Consider the following 23232-nt stretch of genomic DNA (forward strand, 5'->3'; position numbering starts at 1 on the left):
GACTTACTGGATACCTAATTAGGCCAGAGCATCACAAATCATGCCGTGACAGGAGCATGAATTAAAATCTTCCCCATTTGTCTTCAACATGCCTTCTGGCTTCTATATACACATACATACATATGTTAACTTGCTTTTGAAAGTGTTGCTTTCTAAAATGTTTCCAGTGAAATCCATTTAATTTTTACTGGGTCCATTACCTAAGAGTGCTGCAAATGTGATACTGGCTTGAGTCAGGTTATGATAATGAAGAACTTCATACCAGCAGGAAACAAGCTATATCCCTTTGCTGTTCATTTCAGACCTTCAAACATATGATTTTCTTTTAATAGAACAGAATTTTCTGTGCAGAAAAATATATCCAGTATTGCATGGAAGATACCAGTGTTAGCCAGCCACCACTGAGAACACCATGGATTTTTTTGGTGACAGACTGCTACTTCTAGGTTATATTTTTATATTGTTATGTATCAATTTTAATTTGATGATTTTTTGGAAGGGTTGAGGGAGGGTTTAATGTCTCCAGGGAAGGTCTGCAGATGGGAGACCTGAGCCTTCTCCCTTTCTCTGCCTCCCAGCTAGTGTATGGTTCTGTTCTCCTGTATTTAACACATGTAGCATACTTGTTTACAGTAGCTCAGTAAGCTAGAAGGAGAAATTGTTTTGCTGTGATAAGCAGTAATTATAGAAACCACCTTCAAGTAAATTGTTAAAAAGTTATTCAGTTGTGTGGCATATTTCCCTATTTGTATGCATTTCACTTTTCACTTGTCGCAAAGAAAAAATGTGATTCCAACTCCTTGATTTAAAAAAGCAAAGTAAAAGGAAAGAGCTGTCAGTGGAGCTTAAAACAAATTTGATTTTCTGATTTGATTTTTTTGAGTTTTAATGACTTAGAAGTTTAAGCTGGGATCTGAGTTGCTCTGCCTCAGTGAAGTGGTTCAAGGCTTCCAGCTTTTGCCCCGTCTGTAACTTTCCAGCAACAGATTACTTCTTAAAAAAAAAATTAAAAAAAAAAAAAAGAAAAAGAAAAAAAAGAGTAAAATTTGGCATTGAAACAGGAAATATGTGAACCTGTCACAGTAAGCAGTCTCAAAGGGCAAGCTGCTTTGCAGGAGCTAATTAACCTTAGGAAGTAATTACACAAATATGCAAATGTTGTTTAGATAATTCCGTGTGTTATCAACTCAGGTAGTCCATCATAACTGCAGACCTTGCAATGTCTAGGTGTTAGAATCTGGCATAGTTGATAAGGCTTCTGTTGCTGCATCACTTCAGCTTGGTATTTAACAATTAATGACTGTGATATTACATTAGTAAATTCAGCCTGGTTTTTTGAATGCAACAGAACATAATACCATATTCACTGTGTGCACACTGCTTATCTGCCTATTCCTAATGGCTCCAGCCATTAAAATGTTGCATACCTTTCAACTCTTAACACCAGCAATACTGGAAAAAAAGGACAGACCAAAATCTGTGGTCTCTTCCTCCACTTTTTTGTACAAAGGATGGCCCAAGAATTTACCCAAAATCATTTTGTTTTTTCAGGGACTTAAAAACTATTGCAGAGATATTTTTGTATCTGCAAGATGGCTTTCTCAGTGCACACTTTTTGAAACAAGATGAGGAGCAGAATTTTATAGCAGATTTTTAATGCAAATTTTACAACTACGTGGACATTATATACAATGATGCAAATACATAGACCTTGAAACAGCATAGTCATGGGCTGCAATTCGTGGTCTAAGGTCGTCACAAAACTAGGCCCAGCTGGTCTTGGATGGAGCAGCCCAGGATGTCCCTAACCTGTGCCAGGACTTGAGTTGAGGCCATGCAGATAGGCAAACAGCAACCTCTTCACTACCACAAGATGCTGCTTCAAACAGCTGTAGGAAAGGCTTTAGCCCTAGCATATTAAATGGCTTCATATATATGCGAAACATGAATTAATTAATCCTTCTCATACTCTTTTCACAGACTATACTATTAAACTGCTTGATTAAGCTTTTGATATTGAAAAGGTCCATATTAACCATTTATGATCATTTTCTGAGCAATTGTGATTCAATTTTAAAAGTCTGGATTCTTTATACATGGTTAAGAGATAAATAGTGTTTAAAACATATTGACAGGGGGGAAAAAAAAAGGCTTTTATCACGAGAAAAAATGAATCTGTTCTTAAACCAGTATTTGTGAATACTCATCTGTACCACATGAAATAATAAAAAGTTATTCTATTTGCAAGTGCTTGGTGGTTGTTTCTCGTTCCAAAGGAAAATGTCCATGTGGCTAGAGCATCTTTTTGATTAGCCCCACTCACCTGTCAATAACTGAATCAGAAGATAATATCTTGCTACTTATATTCTTATATAGTAATATTCAATATTACTTTTACAGATGCTCCCTTTTTTGCAGGATCCAGAAATGTGTGCCTTCTCTGGCATTCAGGAAGAGGAATAACTATAACACCAGCAATGTAAAATTCATCAGCAATACTTGTGTAAAATGATTTTAGCCACCTTTATCTCCAAGGCAATCTTCAGTGAGATTTGCTGCATGCCAGTATGACAGGTGTTAAATATCTGATAATTTCCACAGCATTGGTAGTCACTGATGGTAAATGAGGTATTATTCATTCTATTTTTATGGGTGAAAAGAACTAAAATGCAGTAGTTATTAGGAAAAAGACATCTCTTCATGTGTTAGTGAATTAAAGGGTAAATCTTGGTGTTCTGTTAAAAACAGAGGCACATAAGACTGTACATGATGGGAGTGCAGGTGGAAGTTGTAACTCCTGTGCTCAAAGCATCCTCTCCATTCCCCACCCAGGCACCACAGAGCTGGAGTGCGGGACTCCAGTCACGAGGTACCTGATCTGCAGCAATCAACAAGTGCCTGGTTTGGGGTTACTTTGCGTACACACGGAGGGATGCCTTTTCATATAATATGGTTCTTAATTTTGTTTTTATTTCTAGTTATATATTAGGTGGGGTGGGGAGAGGAGATTTTCAAAGGGTGGAGACCCATAGGGATGACATGCACACTTCCAAAGAATCAGACACTTATTTAGACATAGAATTAGCAGTTACAGATGACCAACTCTCAGCAGCTGGAAATTTAAGTTCAGCTTTCCCAGCACTTTTTCATCTCAATCTGTTTTATAAGTGAGAATGCATTCAGCCTCAGCTGCCTTCTGCAGTACATATCATGATTTCTCCATTCCTTTCGGTACAGCCACGTAGGTGATTATGTAAAACATGACCAAGAGGCCTCTGCTTTATGTAGTAACTTAGCAAGGTGGTATATAAGTGCATTCTATTCATCTGCAGTGAAAAGAAGCAAAGCAAGAGCTCTCTGAAACTGTCACCTTTCATACTGAAACTGCAGCATCTTGCATCATAATTTAACCCAGGCCAGGCAGAGGAAGTTAATCCTCATGGACCCAGCACAATTCAAAGTACTAAGGAGACCAGCCGTGCTCTGCAGTCAGCAGTGCCCACTCCCACAGCCAGATGTTTCTTGTACAGACACAAGGCTGGTTTATTCTCCATCTGAGTTGTTTAAAATATGGGCTTGTTATGGGGGAGAAAGTAAGCAGATGCTCTGAAGAAAGAGCTTTTCATCTAAACATACACAACTCCTCCAACCTCCTTCTCACACATATGTGTGTTTCTCACCTTGTTTAGGGTTTTGCAGAGTACATACAGCAGTGCAGTTTATCCCGACTTTTTGTGCTTTTCTTCACGAGGAACAAAGGAAGCTGTAGTTGCAGTCTACACCTAACTCATTCTAGCTCATTTCTTCTTGCTTTTGTAGAATCCTATTGAGTCTTCGTCCTGGGCTGTGAAGCTGTGCAATTAATGATTTGTTTTACTAGACGACTGGTTATTCTTTAATTGGTGGAAGCTTTTCTGGGCTGAGTTTCTGATTTGTTCTTGCTGCTGTCTTAGTCTTGTGGAAACCCTAAAATTGTGTGCTTTTCTCAGCAGCAACTGGAATAATAAATACAAAATACCAAAAAAAAAAAAAATTAACTAGAAACGAGCTCTGCTTTTTGTCAGAGTGTTAAACCTATACAAAAATTGCTGTTAAGAGAATTAATGGTAACTATTATTTAAAAACAAGTATCACCTGCATATTTAACTAAATCTTTTAGGTAGGTTAGTCTTTAAAAATTCTGTCAGTGCTTTAATATGCCTTTTCCATACTTATCATAATTAAAATACATCACTTTTCAGTAGAAAACTCCAGTTCAAGTTGCCCTTCAGCTTTACCTTAATAACTGGACTGCCAATCATATTTTCTCTCTGAAATTCCTTTTTAAAAACTTTCCTCTCACCTCACTTCCCTTACCTATGTCTACAACCAAATTTTAGGACAGGGTTGAAAGAAAATAAGCCTTATCTCATGTTGAGGTGGTTTGCAATCATTTGGTACATAGTTAGCTGAAACTATGTTCTGTCACTCAGTCAAGAGCAAAATCTGTCCACAATTAAAAATAATACCTTCAGTGCTTTTTGGCAAATTTGATTAATGTGTTTTAATAGCTGCTACCTTAGAGAGAAAAGATGTAAAACCCCATAATTGTTTTAAAAGCTCTGAGTCCAGATCCATGAGGATTTGTAGCCATCTCACTCTTAAACTAGGCATGACAATTGAAGTAATAGCCTAAATCCACCACATTATTTCGTTGTCTGTCTTCCCATTGATTTTAGACACTCCTAAGAGCTTAAATTCCCAAAACTGAGTTGCATGATGGAACTAAGACCTAAATCACTTCAGTGTTCTTGGTAGAGTTACAGTAATTCACACTATGTAATTAGCATTTTGTGATTGCCAGTGGCTTTTGCTGGTGTGTGCTTCACTTTCCCCAAGGAAATGAGGCTTTTGTGGTCTGCATCTGAGTCACCTAGGGGTGTGCAGTTATTGGTCGAGCAGGAAAAGGGGTGCAAATCCTAGAAAACATGACCTTGACTGATCAGCTCTCTGTGGCACAGAAGAGCCTGGAAAGCGCCTGCAGTGTTGTGCTGGAGGTGTGAAATCCTGGTGGGACAGAGGAGCTAGCAGAGCATCTTACTCTTGTCACCTGAAACTAGACAGATTTGTAGTTACTACATGGACAGCCTGAGAAATAAGCAAAATATCGAGGGGTACTGGGCTTTCTGAGAGCCTCTAAGCTACAGTTGGAAATGCACAACCCCTGTGTTTGAGAAGTGTACACAAAAACCAGTGCAAATCAGCACCTTCAGTGACTGTTAGGTTGACTGGCACTCACAAATTCTTGTTCAGTAGTAAAAAAAAAGCAAACCCGTAACTGCCAGAGACTAAAAAATAATGGCTAATGTGTAGGCAGTCAAGAAGTGTTTTATCTGTGCTATGTCTCATGGACTGCAGGTGCGAAAAGTAGCATTTGAAGGTGCATACACCATAATTTTAATGTTTGGCAGATTTCTGTTGGTCCATTATATGAAAAAAATCTAAAGACTGAAATTATATTTATATTGTTCCTACTTGCTTTTATTTGCTTTATAAGACCAAGGCTTAACTACTTTAAACAAACCATCAGTGAACAGTTGGCAAAGAGTTGTCAAAAGAATGAAAATCAGAGCAGTGGATCATCATTTCTTTGAATGCCTCTATTTAGCTGAATTGCCATCATGGTATTTAGACAAAATTTTGCAGATGCATAATTTTTCTTGCATTTATTAAAATAAGCTGCAATAAAACAACAATTTTACTGCCTTTAAATTCCAATCTTAAATTTTATTTAGACAAATTAATCTGTTATTTATTTGACACGGGAGTATGTTCATTTGAGGTTTGTTTTAACAAAACATTTTAACATATAAAAACACATTGCTTTTAGGCAGAATTGCCAGTTTTTAAAAGATAATTGTCGGAAACATAATTTCTTTCTGCAGGATAATGGATCTCCCGAAGAACATGCAATTTATGTTTGGGACCATTTCATTTCCCGGTCAGCTGCAGAGAACGTGTTTTTTGTTGCTCACAGTTACGGTGGACTTGCCTTTGTAGAGTTGGTAAGTGTGATTTCTCCATTGTCTTCTTTCATGAAGTCTTTCATAGATTTCTTAAATTCTTTGTGATCACCATCTTGAAAGCAGCCGCTTAGGAACAATTTTGAACCAATGGTCAGATGCAGATCTGTGAGGATTTCTTCAACTGGAAGGCCACTGCATTTTTCTCTGGTTTTGGGTTAGACAATAAGGTCCCAAGTGTTCATGAACCTGGAAGACAAAAGGAAAACAAAACGTATTGGATCCTCCTTGTCCAGGCTGGTGCCAAAAGGCAGCACTCAATGAGTTTCTGCTCCAGGGCAGAAAGACTGGAGGTGAAGAACATACAAGGACAGTTTTAAAGTAAAGTCACATTGACAAATGCACCTTTTTGCATGCAGATTGAACATGAGTGGAAATTTGGGAGTTTTACCCAATTTTGTAGTTTTTCCCCAAGAGTCTGTAGAAGTTGCTGGGAAGACTTTTTTGCCATTTATTAGGCTTGAATAAACCCTGCAGTGATGTAGGCTGGGGAGGACTCTGCTTGGTGTGAAGCTGATCCCTGATGCTGGGACTGCTGAACATCCAATTTGTTAGTCTTTCATCCTTTTCTCTATAGGCATATGTGTTGACCCCATATAGTATGCAAAGTTGCCTGTTGAATGTGTATACCATTCTCTTAGTGCAATAGTAGTCTCCTCACTTAACTGTGAAATTCTGGTGTAACCAGGGTGTTACCCCAGCATTTTATTTTATTTAGTTTAGTTTAGGTTAGGTTAGGTTTAGTTTAGTTTCCAGTTTTATTGAAGTAAACTTAAAAAAAAAAGTCCTAGTTAATTGTGGAAACATAAATTGCAGAACATTGACATTGGTTTTATAGACACAGGAAGCAGCAGGCGTGTATGTTCATCTTTGTCTGTAACACACTAGTTTAGTCTAACTGAAAGTCAGTAATGTAGTTTCTTCCTGAATGTAAGATGAATGCCTTAGTTAAGAAAAAGCATTCATGAGTATTTTGGTTTTTATCATGTGCTGCTCTAAGTAGCAAGAAGAATCCAGAGCAGGACCACTTGTATTATTTTTAGAACTGAAGATTTTGTTAGCCTTTTTCATTAGTAGAGATTAAGGCAATTTTGATTTTCCTTCTGCTTCCAGAAGAGTATTTTTAAAATATGTATGACATGCACAGATTTGAGACTTGAGAGCAGTTCAGCTGATCATTTTCCACAGTAATTTAGTATCAGGTCGATAAATAGTCTCAAAACTCAATTTTCAAGAGACCAAATTAGTGAAGATGAATAATTCCTTCTATAACCACAACTTTGGGCAAGAAGTAGGTTACATTTGTGGGCTCCTTGGATGCAGTGAAGGGTAGGGAGCATCTCCTCTGTCTTGGTTTTCCTCAGCTGTGATTTTCAGCTGCCCTGTGTGTTTCAGTCCAGGTTATTGTGGTGTGCCTTGTCTGTCCAAAGTGAAGCGTTAGCAGAATAGCTGTTGGTTTCGTAAAGACACATTGCTTGGGTCGCTGAATGCCTACAGATACATATTCTTAGCACAGGGCAGGAATAAAAATCAACTGGAGACTTTTCTCAGTGTTTCCTAAACAAAGTACTTATTCAAAGGAGGCTTGGAGAGTTTTTCCATCACATTTCAGTCAATGGCTCAGGGTGGCATGGGTGACAGATGACCAACATGTCATTCCCATTTTGCCTGTTTCTCTTGTCACACTGGTGGATATTCCTTCATTTTGTTCTACTTTAATATGAAGCACACAGATGTTCCAGAACAAGACTTGACTTTTGACCTTGGGGCTTCCAGGGTCAGGGTGCTCAGGGCCTGTGAAATTATCACAAGCTGAGCTAAAGTTTTTATCCATCGCAGGAAGCAGCCAGTAAATAAGAAGTTAAAAAGGAGCTTTGTCAGAGAGACAAGATGGTCTCAGTAAGGGTCAGCTTCTGTAGTCTGCTGTCTCTGCAGGAGATGCATGCCTGAGAGGAAGAATGTAATATATAAACCATTGGCACATGACATATCTGTCATGCAAAACCAGACCTGAAAATTATATTTAATGTCGCCCGATTGGTTTTTAAAATGAAAAAATAAAAATCAAAGGATGTTAGCACCTGTTTTTTGTAGAGATGGTTTTATATCTGAGGTCTCCACTGAAAGCAGTGTGATGAAACATTACATACACTGTAGCAGATATCATTGAAATAAACCCTGAGCTATTTTATTGCAGTACTATTTTTTAATATTATTTTGTTATGATCTCCTTTCACTTCAACTTTATATCCATATGGCACTTTGCAGTTGCAAAGAGCTCTAAAAGATAAAAAGAAAAGAAGCAGCTGATGGCCAATTACTGTCTTATGACAAATACATATTCAATCACTTCACTTTCTTTCCTGCTTTGTGTGGGGGAGATGATGAAGGTGATAAAGCAGCTATGCCATGTAGCTACTCTACCACTTGCTATGCAAGAATTTTGGGTCAACTGATTCATAAAATTGTAGGTTACAGTAGTAATGGGGACCTGTTGCACAACTGCTCCTTATGGGTCCATGCCTCTTACAGGAGAACAACTTGGAGCATATGGGTTTAATTCAGAGTGAATGTTTCTGCTTAGTACCTTTGCATTTTATTGTGCCTACAGGGAAAAAGAAAACAAGCAAAAAAGTAAAAAAGTAAAAAATCATTTGCTTTTTCAGTGAATATCTTCTAAATTCGCCTTGCTGCAAGGTCTGTCCTGATCCTTTGCAGTCACCTGGACCACAGAGATCACCTTGTCATGGTGTGAGGCTCTCTGTGAAAACCCGATAACCTGGCACAAAGCAGAGAAACCCAGAGAAACCTAATATTAAGCAAAGACTTGACTGTGGTTATTTGTACCATCACATGTAAAATTGGTGTAAAAGGAGGAGAAATTTGTTTACAAACCTTTGGTGTCCAAACCTGGTCTTCATTCCAAATTCCATCTCGCCATAAAAATCAGGCTATGGTTTCATTAAACCAACCAGTAAAACTTAGCTGCAGTTTTCAAATACGTGCTACAGTGTCTAACATTTTTATTGGTCTTTGCAGCTTTTTACTCTACATTTTTGCATGTCTGCCATTGTGAGATGTTAAGAAAAACAGGTCTGTAATATCATGCTTGAATGCACAGTAACTGTTCACCTAGTTACTGCAACGTAGGCACACAATTTCTGGTCATAGATTACTAGGGGAGTAATTGAAAGTGATTGAACATGTGTGTGGAGTAAAGTTCCACCAATAAATGTAATTAGTTGTATTGTTTATAGCTTGGATTATACATGTTAATCATAACCCATATGCTAAAATGTATCTTAATATTTACTAATTAAAACTTTGTGTAATTGAGGTTTGTAATTAAATGTTCATCTAATAATATCCATACCTAAATTACTTTGTGAATACACAGCACTAAAAATAGTTGTTGGGTCACTGAGCTCTGCTAATTACCGATTTGGAAAAACTCAAGGCATGATTCATGAACACGTCTCAGCTTCTTACTTCTGTTATCCCTTACACGGTGTAGTCAGAGATTTATTTTCAGAAGCAGCTTGCTGTAGTTGATGGCAAACTGTGGAACTTTCCCAACTCCTAGCTCATAATAATTTTATGAAATTTAACAGAAAGTGAGAATTTCAAGTTGACTGGAGTCAATTTTATATTTAGTTTACAGAAAATAAGTTTCTGGTACAACGCCTCCTTTAAGGTTTTTCTGCCAAACTTTGTGGGTTTACAATTATTTTGCTTTAAAAAGAATATTTTTCCTTGTCATTGCCTGCATGAAAGACCCATGCAGGAGAAAAGATAATGTGTGTTCCCATGCCTTCCTGAGGGCTGGGCCTGGCTGCATATAGAGGGGATGGAAAGGGTGGTCCTAGGAAGCTGGGTGACATGTAAAACTAGCTGTGTCCATCACTGTAGAAAACACATGACAACCACTCATTTCGGAATCACGAGAAGAATTGTTAAATCTAAGCTTTCAAAATTGTCAATTAGGTATTCAGTACCCTGAGATTTTGTCAGGATTTCTCCTGCTTGCCTCCTATATTTGTGAGACCTTAGGTTTTGTGTTTTCAAGGGTTTCCTCAGCACCTTACAAACCAGAAGTGCAGCTTTTTTGTTTTAATTTTAGTTAAATAATATCTTTCTAAAAAAGAAAAAATGACAAATAACACGGGAATCGTGAGAAAATTGTGAGAATCAGTAGTGGTATCTCCAACTTACAGCATTCACACTGCTGTAAAAATACAAAGTGCACTGGGGAATGTAATATAATTAAATTAGGAGAAGGAAAGTAGGTTCATTGTTTTTGAGCAGATGAGAAACTATTCATTATGGTCTTTGTCGGCTAAAATGTTGGATGTATATATTGACAAAGGTGTAGATAAAAGCATGTCTGTGTGTGTGTATTTTTAGGCAGCTTTGTTAAAATAAGAGTCCTTAAAACACTCTGTTCAAATTACTGTATCTACTGTAGCATCCTAATTCCATCATAATCAGCTGATTTTGTCCATTTGAAATAATTTCAGGTCCATCATTTTGAGATATGCTCTGCAATACACTGCCACTTCATTTTGTTGTACTGTGCTGAGTATAGCGAGGACCTGACCCTGGCTAATGCTGATAGGTGCCATAATAATGACAATGATGAACAGACGCTTGCTGAGCTACCTGGGAGTCTCTGAGGCTGCATCAGTGTTCTGGCACAGGCAAAAAGCAATTTAAGAGCCTTAATGACTGGGCTTTGAACCTGTCATTAGCTTTTCGTTAATTTAATTTCCTGAAATTTCAGATTGAATGGGGGTTTATATTTGGGTTTTTATTTATATATACTTATATAAATATATCTGTCTAGTTCTTTTTTATATTTAGTTTGGCTCAAGAAGTGATGAGCATAGAGCAGATACTGGGGATATGCAACTTTTAATTCCTCTGGCTGACATATTAAATCGAAATATATCTACTGATGTGTGGCAGAAATAACACAAGATCTGTGATGGTTATAGGAAGAGAGAGCTGGAAGTAGAAAGCTGAGGAGCAAAACACCTCGGTGACCAAGAACCGTATTGTGAAGGATCAAAGCAAAATATCACTGTGCTTCAAGGGTTTGTGCTCATTAAACTATAAAAAAAAAAAAATCTAAAAAGGGGACTTTCTTTAAATGCTGAATGTCACTTGGGAAGCCAGTAAAGGGTGCAGTCTTGCAGCTTTATATGGACTTGGTTATATATCTAGTCTTTGGACAAATCATCTCACCCAACTGTACCTGCTTTAGGTTTCACCTTGTTCTGGGTTACACACTTACACTAGCATCTCCTTGAGTCATGTCTGATTGAGGTAGGGACACTCAGAAAAAATAAGTCTAAAAGTAAAAATGGTCTTAATTCCATTTGGTTATTTATTTCAGCTGTACTTCATTGTGCTTCTGGGAAAAATGCTAGCTCATCTGGAAAAGGTCAAATAAGAAATGAGGATGAGCAAGAGGAGCTAATGGAGATACAGCAATAGGCTGTGTAGAAAAGGCTGGACAGGACTAGGGTCACTTGCCTTGGGGCTGATCTATTTTACTATTTCTGTTACTGACATGGGCACACAAAGTAAGTATGCACTAATGAAACTGGCTCCTGGCATGAAGTGGTGAAGTCACTGTTGGTATTAGAAGTAGAAATAAAAGGATATAATACAAACTTCATTACAGTTGGGTGCTACCTGGCTAGTCATCTGCATTTGTGCATGACGAGTGATCTCATCGACAGGGAACAGCAGGGATGGAGAAGCCCTTCGATATGCTTCACTGCTGATGCCTGTGAGTGAATGACGCTCTAACACAAGTAAAGAGCCAGACGAGGTCCTGTGATTTGTTTGCTCTTTGTATCCCAGGATGGGAAATATAAATGCCAGCCAGCATGCTAGTGAAATTAATCTGAGACAATTTGAGATATTTGGGAAGATTAACTCAGCCCAGAAGAGATGCAGGGGAGAGGTGTCAGTAGCCTCAGAGCGATGGAGAGCCTATTTTACTAGGCATGATGAAGAATACTTAGCTGTGATGTGGTGCCACATGGAGGTGTCCTACCTTCTGTGAGCATCAGAATCAATATAGCTGTAGAAACAGTACACAACACCCTCTGGGCTTATGAGTCTTAATAAGAGCTGTGTAATCTGCTGATGCTCTTATATTAACTTTGGAAGCTATTGAGGAAAAAGAAGGATTGGCATCTATTCTGTAGTTGCTACAGGAGCAGTTTAAAAGCATGGCTTGTTCAGCCTGGTGAAGCAAAGCTTAGAAGGATTGGTAGCACTCTGCAAATACATTGAGAGAGTAAACAGCAGGGAAGGAGAGCCATGTAAGCCAAAGAACAACGTTGACACAGAAACAAATGGATTAAACCTGGTCATGAATAAATTTAGGGTGGAATTAGCTTTCTCACCATTGGATGAGGAAGGACTGTTTTGGAACAGGAGGACCAGGGCAAAGCTGCTACCCAGAATGACCTGCACATGGTCATAATGGCGAAGATTACATGATCAATCAGCTAGGACCACTGGTCCTTGGAGACCCAAGAGTCCATGTTCCTATGAAAGCTAGTATGTTCAGCCACAAACAATTGGCCCCAGTTTGGATCAGTTTTTCTGGAGTCAGCACCTCTCTGACTCCAGGCTCACACTGCTAGAAGCACAGAGTTTGAACCAAAACCAGGTCAAATCCCTAAGCACCAGTGTTTGCAGATAACTCTTTTCCCTCCTTACTTGTTTTTGGAAGTAGTGAATTCATTTCTGCTAATGTTTTTCAAAATGCAAAAGCTCCAGCTTGCAGTAGAAAGCAACAGGGATCACAGATCCTGCAGTGAGGGGTTGCAGCAGTAAGGAAATTAGATTATATATTGAGCAAAAAATAGTGAAGATCTTAATACATGTCACTGCCTGCTGTACTGGGAGCAATTTACTGATTGCATTTGGCTTTCACTGATACATACAAAAAGTATGTGTGGTAATGGCTTTAACCTGACAGAGGGTAGACTGCGATGAAATCTTAGGCAGAAGTTCCTCCTTATGCGGGTGGTAAGACCCTGACACAGGATGCACAGAGAAGGTGTAGCTGCTCCATCCCTGGCAGTGTTCAAGGACAGGTTGGACAGGGCTTGGAGCAACCTGGTCTAGTGGAAGGTGTCACTACTGTGGCTAGGGGTTGGAATCATTCTATGATGAGATACATATATATGTATATATATGTATATATACACACACATATGTATGTACACACACATGCATTTATATTATATACATACATATATGCATATACTGCCCATTTTAACACAGAGCAGATAAACATTTTAGGCCCTGTCAGCCTAAATAAATAAGCTGACAAGGGTACACTGTCATCATTATTTCACTTGCTACCATTCATCATTATTATCTATTTGCATTGCAGTAGCAATCGCATAGTAGTTCCTTGTCTTGAAGAGCCTGCAGTCTGGAAGGATCATGTAACAGGAAGAGACAGAGAGATGATGAATGATTACCAAGCAGTTCAAGAGTACCACAGCTGCATGTCCGTTTTCATTCTTTAGTGTTTTAGTTTAAATTAGGGGGAGTAGGCATCCCCTTCCTTATTTCAGCCCTCACCCTCTCAGCCTTGCTACTGGATAAGAGGATGGCTACAATGAAAGCCCAAGCATTGGCCAATTCCAGAACAGGCTCAGGGTTGGAATATTCGTCCCTCCTCATTACCTTGTTTTAGACAGCTTGCTCAGCCTCATTACTTTTTGCTTCCTCTTAATCATTTGATAATGTAGTATCTCATGCTTCACTCAGCTCAGTTCGTGGTCTGAGTGCCTCTTCCCCACTTCTTCCAACAGGAGAAGGGCAGTGTTTCATGGGCTGGAAATGATACACTAAGTACTAATTGAGAGCGCTACCCATCCTCACTTAGCATCCCGTTGGTCCCTTCATATTATCTTTCTAGTTTCACACCAAAGTTGAAATGCTAATTATAAAATGAACAAAGAACTGGAGATAGGTAAAAGTTAGGGTTACTTGGAGATCCACTTACTCAGCAATACATGTGTGTATCCTAAGGAGTTTGAAGGTCGAAGGCACAGCACTCCCTGCATTTCTTTGTGAGGGTTTTCTGGAGTTGCGTCCTCTCACTAGTTGTGTATTTTTGTAATTTCTTTGCATTGGTTTAAGTTCCACGCACTGCATGGTGAACATTTATTTTTAGATTTCAGTATGAAGAACTTTCTGATCTTTAGCAATTGTTCTTGTACTTCCATCCACTTGGTGCCCCAAATATATATAGCTAGAGCTTCTTCTTTTTTCCTTCTTTTCCTTTGTATGTCTGAATTCAGTGCTATTTGTCAACATTTCTCTGGTAGTATGCTGAGAATTGAACTCTGTATTTTAAGTACAGTTGCTATAATTAGCTGAAGGTGAGCTTCAGTACTTTTGCTCAGCTGTGCATTAAATGGTCTGCTCAATAGAACCAAAACGGTGCTAGATCTTTTTTTTCTCTTTTTTTTTCCCCAAAAGAATTTGGTACCTGCTAATGTTCATGCATCCCTCAGAGTATTTTAGGGGTCTCAGCTTCCCTTTCCTCAGTGGCACTGAATGTAGTGATGGCTTCCCCCCCCAGTAGTATTATTTCACATTCTTCCAAATTAGACCTAGCTACATTGTGGCCCTTGTTGCACAGGATGACAAACTAGATTGTCAAAGCACTCCCTTCTGTGCTACAGGCCTGTGAATCTTGGAAGCTTGTTTTGAATTTCTTTCATGCCTTACTTCTCTTGGCAGTTTCTTCCATTTTAATGTCACCTGCAAATTTAATTAATTCCAGATCATTAATGAAGATGTTAAATAAAACCATATTTGGCATCTATCCCTATATGTGATGAGAAACTTCCTTCTGGCTCAATAAATTCCTTTGTATTAGTATTCTTTCCTGCATTGTTTCAACTGTTTTGAATTCTGTGAAACAGTATACTTATCACTCAGTTTATTTTTCATTTCAAATTCTAGCTTTGAAAGGAAAAAGAAAAAAATAGCCAAAGCACAGGATTGTGTTCAAAGAACACATCACTCATCCTTGCAGTTGTGTGGATAAACTAGAGCCTATGAAAGCTGAAGGGGAAATGCCTGCGTGCAGCCATCTCTTTAAAATGTGTAGAGTACACTGTTGATCCCAACAGTTAACTCCAAGGCGATTGGTTTTCCATAGTTTATTGCCTACTAATTTCCTCACTGGATGCACAAACTTCCCAGAAGTTACAGGTTTTCATCGCTAGATGTGCACCTCTGTTTTCTGCCTGAACTATCTCATACTCATTAGAGCTCTTCCAGACACTTCTATCCCGAACCTCTAAGTACCTGACACTGCACACTGTTGCCTTATCTCCACTCCTCTGATTTCAGTCCATTTTCAGTCTTTTTTGACCTTCCAAAGTTAATTACTGAGATCATAGAATCACAGAATGGTTTGTGTTGAAAGGGACCTTAAAGCTCATCCAGTTCCAACCCCCTGCCACAGGCAGGGACACCTTCCACTAGACCAGGTTGCTCCAAGCCCCATCCAGCCTGGCCTTGAACACTGCCAGGGATGGGGCAGCCACAGCTTCTCTGGGCAACCTGTGCCAGGGCCTCACCACCCTCACAGGGAAGAACTTCTGCCTAAGAGCTCATCTCAGTCTTCCCTCTGTCAGGTTAAAGCTATTCCCCCTTGTTGTGTATGGGTATACGTGATGCTGATATACAAGATGCTAGTATGCATGCTATCCTGCCCGAGTCCTGCTGTGTAAATATAACATCCTCATCTCCTGCTTTTCTGGACAGATTTACTAGCTCTTCATCCCATTCCATCTGATCTTGAGGACACTTCGCCTTCTTAATCTTGTAAAATCTTTTATGAATTTACTTCTTAATTTTTATTGTGTTTAATCCACCTGTTTCTGGTTCTCACCAGCAGGTGCCTGTTAGTGTCCCTCATCTTCTGCAGATGCCTCTTTTTTGACAATGGTACATCAGGACAGGAAAATGAAATATTTAGAAGACCACTTTATGCAGATGTGGTTGTTGCATCTATAAATGGACCTGTGTTGGACTGACTGGAGGTTCAGACAACATGAGTACTGTTGGTTTGGGGTTGGGTTTTTTTTCCCCAGCAGGTGTGATGTGGAAAACCCTGGCATTTTATTTAACTCTGTAGGTTGCTCCTTATCTCTCAAGATTGGTTTGGAGTGCAGCTTAATACTGAAGATTTTAAAACATATGATATCATCACAGTCTAAAGGGATTCAGTTTCTTTTTGAATGTATATATAAATATAATAAAGTGGGAGTTTAGGATTTGCTTACAATTGCTTGCAATGAAGAAAGTGGAAAAATCAAACATTTTATTCCCTGACAGGTCTTGTGCATTTAGCTTATTTTATCTGAAATATTTAAATTCTGGTTTTGTTGTGCTGGGGGGGGGGGCTTTTAGGGGAAAAATAAATATGGGAAGTCTCACTATTAATTCATACTTCTGTGACATGATCATATGCCAGTAAGACTGCACAAGTGTATTGTGTTACTGTTAATTTAAATGTTAATTATGGTGAAAGGTATATGTAGGGCTTCTGTGTGGAATAGTAGAGATTTTATAAGACTTTAAGACCCAGTTTAGTGGATCAACCAGGGGAGCTACAAGTTAATAATATATTAGGCACTGCAAATCCAGGTAGAGTAAAAGGAATCCGAACATACTCTGGTGAAGACAGCTCTCAGACTTTGGTACTGTAAGAAGCAGCTGGAATTTGCATTTTATCTTAGAACTTTCCTTTCTTTAGTGAAGATATGTTACGTAGATCTTTCAGTATATTAGTGACGTATTTTAATATTAATAATGGCATGGCTACCAGTGTTTAAATGTTAAAATAATTCTATTTAAGGGCTTTGCTTTAATGTGATATAAAGTAAAAATATGTAAGTAGGTTTTACACACATACTCATTGAGAAAAATGTGCTTTAAACACTGCAGAACTGAACTGAGATTTTAATGACAACTTTCAAAATGTTGGAGTTGTATTTTCTCATAAATACATGAAAAATAAATAGTTTAATTATTTATTTTTCTCTTTTCCATTTTCCAGGGCAAATTAAATGTGAGTCCCAGTGTTAGGATACAAAATGCATGAGGTTTATACAAGCTTGATTAAGCCAAGGCATTTCATTTCCTTGTCGATATGTGGATCCTATTTTGTCCTGTCATGTCTCTAGTCATCTGACAGGAGTATTATGCCTTTGTGCTATGAAGTTAGAAGATTCTAGTGTTCTTTAGAATCAGAATTTCTTCAGAGGACAAGTTTTTGCAGGCTTTCTTGCTTGTTCCAGTTACCCTCCTTTCTTTCCCCATCCCTTTTCCAGGACAGATGATGAATAATGTTTAGGAAATCATTCCCCACAGGTCTCCGTGGGAAGACATGTTATTTTAGCAATTTTGATGTAGTTACCAAGTAGTTGGTGAACCTGTAGGGTCCTGTGGTCATGAATATTGCTTTGTGGCCCATACCAAGTTTTACAGTTTCGAGGTGCTTTTGAAGTTTTAATGTTACATGTCAGTTGCTTTGCCTAAGAGCCTAAGTGTTTTCTTGAATTCCTTTAAAACATAGTCTAAAATAGTCAAGGGTATAAAAAAATATAATATTCTTTGGCAGAATAAATTTCAGTCAAAAAAGTGATGATTGTTATATTAGGTCTCTGGTATTTTAGTCCTACAAATGCTAAAACTTTTATTTATTTCCTACATCACCGAGTACTTTACTTGGCAGATTTCAGGAAAAAAGCTCAAAATACGAAAATAACAACACAGAACCCCAGCCTCAGCCATCTCGGTGCCTACCCCAGCAAGCACATTACTTCCAGAGTTTTACAAAGTGTTAAAAGTACAGATTATGTTTTCTCAGTCTTAAAAAAAAAAAGGAATTGTTAATTTAACCCTCAGTAATCGCATTTCACTTCTCTGCTGTTGCTGTCTACAGCCCCGTCAGATTTTTTTAAGGCAGCTGTTGAAAATAACCCAGTTTAAAGAGTTCACAGCTAGAACGTGAGGGGTTCATCATTATATATTTACTGTCTGAGGCTGATATAGGGGTAAGGTTTTTCAGATGCCATTGATCTATTGCGCATGTTCCCTCCCCGGGTTGCAGGACGTGCTTCTATTTGCATAAGGCCCTGGGCAAGGTTCTTTCTTGCATTGATTGGCCTGTCCAAGGGAGTCTGATGTGCTCCTGCATTGATCACCCTGTCTTTTCTTGGAAGGCAGTGTTACACTGACTTCATCTCAAACATTCTAGGGAGAAGGGAAAACTTTACTGCAGATGTCTCAATTTTACTCAGTTGTTCCTTTGAGTATAGGCCTGTTATTTTTCTCTTCCTCCAAAATAAAGTTTTTGGGTTTGTTTTTTTTTTCCTTTGGATGTTTTTCTTATAGCACAGCATAGACTAGAGTTTACTGAAAATCTATATTAAGTAAAATCACCATTATGTACACCATTTATTCCATGCTGTGTTTTGGGTTTTGTTTGTTTTGTTTTTTATTCTTAAAAAGCCTGTAGCTTCCAGCAAAAATAAAACTATTCTCTCTTCAAGCAGTTCACAGTTATAAGTGGGACTTAATCTAAGATGGTATGTGCTGGTGTCTTTGCTTAGATTAATGTTGCCAGTTTGTAACAGGCATGATTTATATTGAATTTCATGCAGTCTTACAAAAATATTTTAAGGTGGCATCTTCAAAATAAAACTGTAGCTGGGCATTGGTTTTCTTCAAAGTGTACTTCAAGGTGTACTTCAAAGTGAACCAGGCAGGTAAATTGCTGAGCAGACCTATGATTGATCAGCAATGTGTTGATCAGAGAGGACAAATACTTCCTTACAATGCCTTTGTTGTTATCTATGCTGTGTGTCAGGGGCTCGCTTTCCAAACCCGGGTTTGGCAGCCGGGTTCTTGGTTCACCCTTGCAGGGGATGGAGGTTTTCAATGTCTGCTGCAATACCAACCCATATTCAAGAGCTCTGAAATCCACCACTGCAATTTCTGAGCTCCAGACATTTGCCTACATGCCTCATCATGGGAAAGGTGCCCGACATTATTGTTCACTGAACTTATTTTTACAGTCAGAAAATTATTTTACACATAGACTCTCCTGCATGCAGAGGTGAAATGTGGTTATACTCACAAGGTGGCTTGTGTCTAGTGAATAAGCTGAGATGTGAACTTTGCTGGGTGCATGATAGTACTGCACATTGGTGAAAAATAAATGAAAAGATCTCCTGTCCTACAGAGCACTGAACATCACAAAGCCATTCCTTCATCTTTTTTTTTAAGTTTACTATAGATATTTTTGCAGATGCTGTAGGAGTTTCTTTGAAGGAAATAAGTATTCAGAGATATACAGCTCAGATCATATTAACACAATAACATAAATTACACAGGCAGGTTTTTTATCACTTGGATTATAGTTTCATGTCTTTCACAGAAGCAATAATGTATTGCATTGTATTGTGATACTTTGGCTTAGGGAACATAGTCCTTTGGTCATTCAGTAAAACAAAACTTAGATAAGTATAATTCAGGTAGCATATATGAAATTTCATCTTCATTATCATGCAAATGCAGTGAGAATGTAACATTTCCCAAGATATCATTTGACTATTAGGATCTTTAGAAAATGGCCTCTCAAAGCCACAGAGCTAATATTCCAGAAGAAAGCTGTATAATACCTAAAAATTGTCTATCCTTATTCTATATGAATACCAAATGTAATAGGACAGGCCATTATTAAAATTGCAAAAGAATGTGTTGACCTATTGGTTCAGAGGATCTTTTCTGATTTTTGCATCTATGATGAATTCTGAGCTTTTTGCAGCATAGAGGATGAACATGCAAATACAGATTTCAAAAATCTGCGGGGGGGGGGAAAGTTGGGTAGGAACTGGGAATCTGTTCTTTTTTGTTCCAGTATATAAATGAAATTGGTGGATATTTATACCAATAACTATTTTGTTATACATAGCAATATCCTATGCAAGTGTTATATATATTGTATGACTGCATTGTGCACAGATTGTGCATCCGCAACAGTTTTCACTTATTTTAAGCTGTCTTTTGCTGATATCTGATTCAAAGAACATAGAAGATGGGCTAGGGCTAAATATGAGCTAATCTCTTAAGTGGGGATTGAAATTTGCCTTCAATTCTGAAATAGAAGAAATTTTTTAAAAGAGTGTCTTGTAGCAGCCCATTATCTGTGTTATTCAGCTGGAGAAAAATGCTGGACTTGCTTATGTGCGTGAACTGTGCAGGGCAACAAGACCCAAAAAATTTCAGGTAGCAAAAGAGATCTTTTGCAAACAGCTTCAGTTTTGGAAAAGAAAGGATGGGACATGATTGTTTATAAGCAATTAAAATGAAGAAAAGAAATCTAATCTCTTACTTCAGGTAGAAATACTCTCCAGGAAAAAGAAAGAGTATCTGTTGTATGCATCACCATGATCTGTGAAACAAAGCATATGCCTAAGGAAAACATGATGAAGATGTATACAGTGCTTGCAAGACTTTCTGATACCCTTCTCCATGAATGTTGTATAGAGAGATTTTTTTCAGCAGATATATGCAGCCCCAAGTGATATTCTGGATGTGTTGAAATAAGTGTTTTGAATGGATTTAATAATTGCTTGATTGCTGGCATGAGGAGTAAGAGTAGGTTCTTTTGCTGATAAGGTCTGACTGGAACAGAGAAGCACAATGTTGAAAACCTGTACTTTTAAGTTTTCCTGTGAAAAATGCAACTTCCGTGGCAAAGAAAAATGACATTTTTCTGACAGAGGACTGATGTTTTCCAAATAAGTACGTATAGAATAAAATTCCAAAGTCTGTGCTTATTTTTATTTTTATTTTGTAAAATCATAGTGTTCAGAAACCGGAGAAATTACAGATGATGTCTGACGTGTCATCTCTCCTCCATGTCACTGAGACATTTTCATTTTATAAGCATGTTGCTGAAGATACAAGGTGTTTTTTTGCTGGTTTACTAGGGAAATCTTTTCAAAGTCCAGGTACTGTTAAACTGACAGATACCATGTGGCAATTCAGTGTTTTCAGCTACTTCATTCCCACCTAAACGTTTTTACTCTCTGTGCATTATATATACGTGGTATCTGCCCTTCACTCAAAACCTTTTGATGATCTTACTGGCAATTGTCCATCACATGCAAGATACTCCAGTGCATTTTTTAAAAGACATTAAAGTTTATTAATGCTAAATCTCTCTTTTTTTTCTTTTTTCTCTTTTTTTTTAAGTTAAAAGGGGCATTTAAACAACAAAGACTTGATCGAGAACCCCTTGACACTTGTGATCTGGTGCAGCACTCAGAGCAGGGAATTGATAGAGCCTGCCGTCTCGCTCCAGAAATGCTGATTTTCTATCACATTTGTATTTTGAGGAGAGGCTGCTCTTGTGCAATACAGGCTGCTTAGCACCAGATTTAGTGGGGTCACCCTTTTGAGCCCTGCTCTATTGCCGAAAGGGTAATGGGTTGTAGTGTTCGTAGGAATAGTGCATAATAAAGACAAAACAATTAGAACTGTTCTGCTCTGCAGACTCTCGTATTGCTTCTCACCACCTGTCTTTCTCTGAGAAAAAAGAAATACAAATGCAGTTGTCATATTTAAGTAGAGGCTAAATCCTTATTTGGCTGGACAAAACTGATTTTTGTTGCATGGCAATAATTGATGCCATAATTTGGTGTATTTACATGAAAATAATGATGTAAGTTATTATTTGCATTGCTTTGGATTGCACTTCTTTTGTATGTACTCAATACATTTTTATATTTTGCAGCATTCTGCTAAGTACAATCTAAGTGAAGTTTTTTACTCTTAATTGTGAAGCAAGTGCCATAGAAAAAAAAGAAATTTGAAATTGCAATGCCGCTATATTTGGTAAATTCACATGAATCTGTGGAAAGGGATAGCAAGTCTATAGTTTGTAACCGCACAAAATTGAAATTAGCTATATAATGCACATTCCTCAAGATACCTTATTTTGAAAGAAAAAAAAATCTTTCTGCCTTCTGCTTCTCTTTCATACGCACTAAAGTTTTTGTGGTTTAAACAAACATTTCTAAATCATGTAGTTCAGGAGATGCATCCCATAGGAAAAAGTATCCGCCTGCATTTGGTGAGCCAAGCGCACACAGGCATATGCCACAGCATGCGGTTCTGTGCGTCCCCCTTCCCGTGTACATGTTCACACTCAACCACACGTAGTATGTATGATTGGTATAAAATCCTTAACAAGTTTTAGCACAGTAATTTCTAAAGCATCAAAGAACCATTGATGCTGGTAATGCAGGAGGTGTGTTTCAGTCCTCTGTTTCCCCCTGACCTCTCTCGCACATCAACACACTCCCCTTCAATCACTCCTCTTCCACTCAGATGTATCCCAAGTGAAAGTTCCCAGCCTGTCAGCAGCAAACACCCAGTGCGTGCCCTCGCACATCCCTGTCCTCCCTTTCCTGCTCAGCTGCATACTTGAAACAGCAGAAGTGCCCATATCCACACCCCCACCCCCCCACTGCCCCTCAAAAAAAAAACTCTGTTTTGATTTTAACCCTCTTTGCAGTAGGAGAGATAATGAGTGATGCTGAAGGGATGTTGGTCTTCAGGTCCCTCTTTTCTTTCACTGTTGTCATTCGTGGCCCGCCAAAGCCTGCTCTGCCTGGCCTCAAATGGTGAATGGTTGTAAATAACAACCGCTTTCTCTGCAAAATTATCTTCTGTCGGCCAGCCAAAAGTGTAACCCGTGTCATATCTTCTGCAGCAGGCTGACATCCTCAGGCACGAGGGATCAAGCGTTGCTGCGGCAAGCAACCTTGTCTGGTGTTCCTTGAAATAGCCATTAGCATCTTTGCGTGAGAAAGGGGAAAATAATACAGAATTTCCCAAATCCTGCAATGTAGAACTGCAGTATATAACCCTAAAACTCCCAGCTCCAGACCACTTTGTGCTGAGTTGAACTGTTGCCGGGGTTCGGGATGGATTCCCTGGGCGGCAGCACTGCAAGTCTCCTAGAGGAGAAAACGTTCACTGATAGCAGCCACAGACACAGTATCTGCTGTAAAATGCAGCTGAATTATCTCAGTTG

General features: G+C 38.5%; 1 protein-coding gene across 2 annotated transcripts in view; it reads left to right on the forward strand.

Moving 5' to 3' along the window:
- ARB2A (ARB2 cotranscriptional regulator A) overlaps positions 1-23232 on the forward strand; it is a 295189-nt gene that overhangs the window by 168396 nt on the left and 103561 nt on the right. For both annotated transcript variants that reach the window (XM_061479091.1, XM_061479090.1), the window contains exon 8: positions 5925-6044. In XM_061479091.1, coding sequence (XP_061335075.1) covers positions 5925-6044 — 120 coding nt within the window. The remainder of the gene's footprint in view (positions 1-5924; positions 6045-23232) is intronic.

This window comes from Pezoporus flaviventris, unplaced genomic scaffold (assembly GCF_033815535.1).
Source record: "Pezoporus flaviventris isolate CSIRO_AGI_PZ_B2104156 unplaced genomic scaffold, CSIRO_AGI_Pfla_v1 ptg000141l, whole genome shotgun sequence".
Taxonomy (NCBI): domain Eukaryota; kingdom Metazoa; phylum Chordata; class Aves; order Psittaciformes; family Psittacidae; genus Pezoporus; species Pezoporus flaviventris.